At 36.8% G+C, this 5352-nt stretch overlaps 1 protein-coding gene across 1 annotated transcript in view; it reads left to right on the forward strand.

Annotated features, from left to right (window-relative positions):
* Nucleotides 1-4326, forward strand: part of RFX7 (regulatory factor X7) — a 121008-nt gene extending 116682 nt beyond the window's left edge. The window contains 1 exon segment of the mRNA XM_077748165.1: nt 1-4326. This exon segment is cut by the window's left edge and continues 5 nt beyond it. Coding sequence (XP_077604291.1) covers nt 1-1487 — 1487 coding nt within the window. The 3' untranslated portion in view covers nt 1488-4326.
* Nucleotides 4327-5352: the final 1026 nt, after the last annotated feature.

A 5352-nucleotide genomic window follows, 5' to 3' on the forward strand; every position in this document is an offset into this window, starting at 1 on the left:
CTGAAATGATTTCAGTCTCTCAGAGTCTGTCTCGGGAGAGCCCTTGCTCCAGGCTAGCCCAGACCACACCTGTGGATAGTGCTTTAGGAAGTAGCCGACACACACCCATTGGTACTCCACATTCTAACTGCAGCAGTAGTGTCCCTCCCAGCCCTGTTGAATGCAGGAATCCATTTGCATTTACCCCAATAAGCTCCAGTATGGCGTATCATGATGCCAGCATTATCTCAAGTAGTCCTGTAAAACCAATGCAAAGACCCATGGCCACACACCCTGACAAAACCAAGCTTGAATGGATGAATAATGGGTATAGTGGGGTTAGTAATTCATCAGTTTCTGGCCATGGCATTCTCCCAAGCTATCAGGAACTCGTGGAAGACCGTTTCAGGAAACCTCACGCTTTTGCTGTGCCTGGACAGTCTTACCAGTCTCAATCCAGACATCATGACACTCATTTTGGTCGTTTGACTCCTGTCTCTCCTGTGCAGCATCAAGGTGCCACTGTAAGTAACACCAACAAACAGGAGGGTTTTGCGGTCCCTGCCCCTCTTGATAATAAAGGAACTAATTCATCTGCCAGCAGCAACTTCAGATGCCGGAGCGTGAGCCCTGCTGTTCATCGCCAACGTAATCTTAGTGGAAGCACCCTGTATCCAGTATCTAATATCCCCCGAACTAATGTGACCCCCTTTGGAAGTCCAGTAACCCCAGAAGTTCACGTTTTCACAAATGTTCACACAGATGCATGTGCCAACAACATAGCTCAAAGAAGTCAATCAGTTCCATTGACGGTCATGATGCAGACAGCTTTCCCGAATGCTCTTCAGAAGCAAACCAACAGTAAAAAAATAACCAGTGTTTTGTTGAGTAAACTTGATTCTGACAATGATGACGCAGTGAGAGGTTTGGGCATGAACAACCTGCCCTCCAATTACACAGCCCGGATGAATCTCACTCAGATTTTGGAAACTTCCACTGTTTTTCCTAGTGCCAATCCGCAGAATATGATCGACTCCAGCACTTCTGTTTATGAATTTCAAACACCATCTTACCTCACTAAAAGTAATAGCACCGATCAGATCAGTTTTTCTCCTGGAGATAATCAAGCACAATCAGAAATCGGAGAGCAACAATTAGATTTCAATAGCACTGTTAAAGACCTGTTGAGTGGAGACAGCTTGCAATCCAACCAGCAGCTGGTAGGTCAGGTAGCATCTGATCTCACTAATACTGCGTCTGATTTCTCTAGTGATATCAGGTTGTCTTCTGAGCTCTCAGGCAGCATCAATGATTTGAACACTTTAGACCCAAACCTACTGTTTGATCCAGGGCGTCAGCAGGGACAAGATGATGAAGCTACACTGGAAGAATTAAAGAATGACCCATTATTTCAACAAATTTGCAGTGAATCCATGAGCTCTATGACTTCATCAGGTTTTGAGTGGATAGAAAGCAAGGACCATCCTACTGTTGAAATGTTGGGTTAAATAGTGTTTTATAATATGTAGCACACTGTATCTAAAGACATATGTATTGTATTTGTCTTAATGGAAGTGCCTCCCGCAGCAGAAACACTTACTATTAATTGTGACATTTTAAAAGAGTTTGCTGCAGAAGTGGTTTCTTCTTCAGTAGGAAATGGTTAGACTTGCCTCAGTTCTTAACAAGTTTCTGAAGACAGTAGGCTGTAGGAGTACAAGTATTAGGTTTTAAATTTTACAACGTTCCCCCATTTAATCACATTGTTTGCTTGTAAGCAATTGACTAACCAGCTTTTACAAGAGCAGTCTAGATCTTTATTTTGTGTTAAGTTCATTTTAATTCATCAGTTGATCTGCACAGAATTTAGAGGAAACCATTGATTTTAGGTATAGGCTATTTTTTGTTATTGTTGGCATTATCTTTTAGATACGAAATCATAGCTAAGGTAAACTGTATAGAAGAAGGTCTTCTTTGAAACAGGGATAATATTCAGGTTATTATCGGTATTTAGGCTTGAAGCATAGAGCTACTGTAGAATGAAAAAAATCTCTGTAGGACTTTCTGGGACTTCAGTACCATTTGCACCTGCATTTTGAAGGGCTTAAATAGGAGAAAATAATGGAAAATCAAATGTTAATTTAAGGAAAGCAAAAGCTGCACTAAAATTTTTAAAAGGAAAAACTAGTAGCCATTTATATTTGTGACCTTGCATTAGTCTTATTTTAAAATTTAATTTTAATATGGAGCCAGCACACACGCAGAGACCTGCATACATGTGTGAGTGCGCGTGCACACACACACACACACACACACAAAGAACTCCAAACATTGTAACTTAATAGAATAAGTACAAGCATGTTAAAAAAATATTTTATGCTTTATTATTTGGAAATTGAGACAGGGGAATTTAGAAGGAATAAAAGCATTTTCTTAGTTTCATCACAATGGCTACCTGCACATATTAAAATTTTATTTAAGATTTAATTAGAAGTTTTTTAAGTCCTCAGTTTAGTGACTGACTCCTTCACTCCTGAATTTAGTAACACAGGTTGATCATGGGATCCAAGTAAACAGGAAGGAGATGACATAAAAGAAAAAAATAAACATTTCGCCACCTAAGGTCTGAAGCCACAAATCTTTAGGTCTCTGATAAAGGGGACATCAATAGTACTTGAAGAAGAGGAGCATTTTATTACATGCTTAATTTATTTATTGTGATAACCACAATTGCAAAAGAAGCACTCAGGATTTGTTTTAAAATGTTTCTCTGGCTCCCATTTTTTTTTATGAATAATTATTTATGAATTTCTTATTGACACAAATCTGCTCACTAGTGGTCAGCTCCGTTTGAGTGAATTTAGGATTTCTTTCAAATAGATTTAAAAATCACCATTAACTTTTTAAAGATAACATTAAACCATTGCTATGCTACCTTGAGCCTAGGCTAGCTAAGCTTTCCTTTACCTTAATTAGCAAGCCAATCAGAAGACTACAATCAGTGAATATTTAACAAATGTGATGAAGGGTTTAATTTAATAAGGTTTCATTGTTCAATAAATTTGCAAGGTAGGGTATTAACATATTTTGATAAATAAACGGTGCTAGGGTTGGCTCAGAGGTTTATATATTAATATGTCCTAGTTACTGGCATTTGTGTGTGTTTGCTGTTATCTGATTTAATGATCTGTTAGATATTTTTTCTTGATGCTAGTTATTTCTTCACTGTACATTGAGACACAGCACTACTGCACACCAAAGTATGCAATACCCAAAGGAAACTGTGTGATTTCTTTTAACAAATGATGGGAGCCTTTCTATATGAGATACTCTGAAAAGGAGATTTTGAGGCCATTCTAATCCCTTGTTTACATTATTAGCTTCCTACTAATATAAAAATAATGGAAATCTTTTTTTATAAAACTATAAAGACTGGAGGATTTTTAACCCTCTGTACAGTATTGCAGCAAACACTTTAAATTTGGCTGAATTCGTCCAGCAAACTTTCTGGGGTTCATATATTGCACTAAATTTGTTGAACCTGTGGTAGGCACATCTCTTAGGATAAATGCAACCAATACAGTCCACAGATTAAACTTTTTAAATGTGTTTCATTATGAAAAGACAAAATGTCATCAAAGTGACAGATAAAATTGTCTTATGTAGCAATGTGCATTGATCTCAATGAGATATTTCTATTTCTTATTCTCTTACATGAGAATTTTACAGCAGGAAGAATTAAGTTTAGTTTGCTTCACCATGTTAATACATGATCACAAAATGTGCATGAGTGTTATTGACTTATCTTGTACAGTACTAGGTATTCCTGTAACCACTTTTTTTTTTCTTGGCTGTATTGAAACTGGTTCAGTGTTAACCAGGCAAGCATAGTTATTCACGAGTTATTTACTTTTTTATGTTGACTAATTCTGCTTAGTTATTGTTGAATATGTTCTTTTCTCAGAGTATTTTCATTGTTTTCATGTTTAAAACATTTTTCATACTGTTTATCATGATAAGACTTCATGAAGTAAATAATTTTGCATATAATTGCAATAAGCACTGACTTTTGAACTGAAAAGAAGGAAAGTGTTTTTTTTTTTTTGTGCAGTGCATCTGAGGTTCATATAATAGTCTTGTACTATAATGTGCTTTACTACACCATAAATGACAAAAAAACAAGCCCTGTTTCATGTTTTCATTTAGTGCAAAAAGTCAGATTCCCCAGTGTTTTGTTGTCTGTTGTACCTGCTGAAACTCCAGTAGTTGAATATTACAGTAGCATTTCAGTTCTCTTTTTTTATTGAAAGTGCTCAAAAATTGTTTTTTAAATGTTTTCAAAAACAATTAAAACATTTTATATTAAACTGACTGGGTCTTAAGGTGATTTGTGTGATTCATCCGGCATAGGCAGTGTGCCATTTTCAAACAGACCTGATGCCATTCTTCCTTTGATCTCATGAAATTCATAGAAATGGATAAAGCCAGCACAAGGCTGAACAGTGCTGCTAATCTGCTCTCTGTTATTAATCCAGCAGGATACACAGATCTCATTTTATTCATCAGAACTCTGCTATTCACTTAGGATTTATTACTGATGAGCAGTAAATGGCACAGAGCTTTGCATTGTCCCCAAAAATCGTTACTTTTGCTTATTCACATAATGTTATTTTAAAGTGCTAGTCTGTGGAGTACCTAGATATGTATATTTTTGAAGCTTTGAATAGAAAACCAGTAGGAAAAAAGTGGAGAAAGTTCTAAAGCACAACTGTGCCCAAAAGCAGCATAAACATTTTGGTGAACAAGAAATACAAAATGCGCTGAACTTGAAAACTGGTACTTGAGTTATAGGTATGGAATCAGAAAGGACCATACAGAAGTTTCAAGTTTCAACTCAAAAAAAAAAAAAAAGAGAGAGAGAGAGAGACATTTCAACTCCTGACGTCTACAGAGTAATGAAATAAGGGCCTGAGATGGAGTTTCTCCATTCCTGAAATAGCTGCAACAACCAGTGCCTGGAGCTGTATAACTTCTGTTGTAGCCAGGACCTGAGCCAAACAGGCCGTTCATCTGTGTGCTCTGTGACAACCCCACTATCACTGCAGGACTGCAGCTCTGACTGGACACGTTGTGGAAGCAATTATAACAGGAAAGAAGAGACTAGCAATTGAGAAGGAGAGAGAAAAAAGCAGAAGATTCCCCAACAAAATAAGCCTGCAAACCAAAATTCTCAAGTACATGAAGGAAATGAAACTAATCCTAAGAAAGACAATCTGCACTTAAAAGTAATGAACCACCTGGATGTTAGCTTTAAAAATAGATGTCTTAGGATTTTCTGTGATGACAAAAAAAAAAAAAAAAAAAAAAGGGTGT

This window comes from Crocuta crocuta, unplaced genomic scaffold, assembly GCF_008692635.1.
Source record: "Crocuta crocuta isolate KB4526 unplaced genomic scaffold, BGI_CrCroc_1.0 scaffold130, whole genome shotgun sequence".
In the NCBI taxonomy this organism is placed as follows: Eukaryota; Metazoa; Chordata; class Mammalia; order Carnivora; family Hyaenidae; genus Crocuta; species Crocuta crocuta.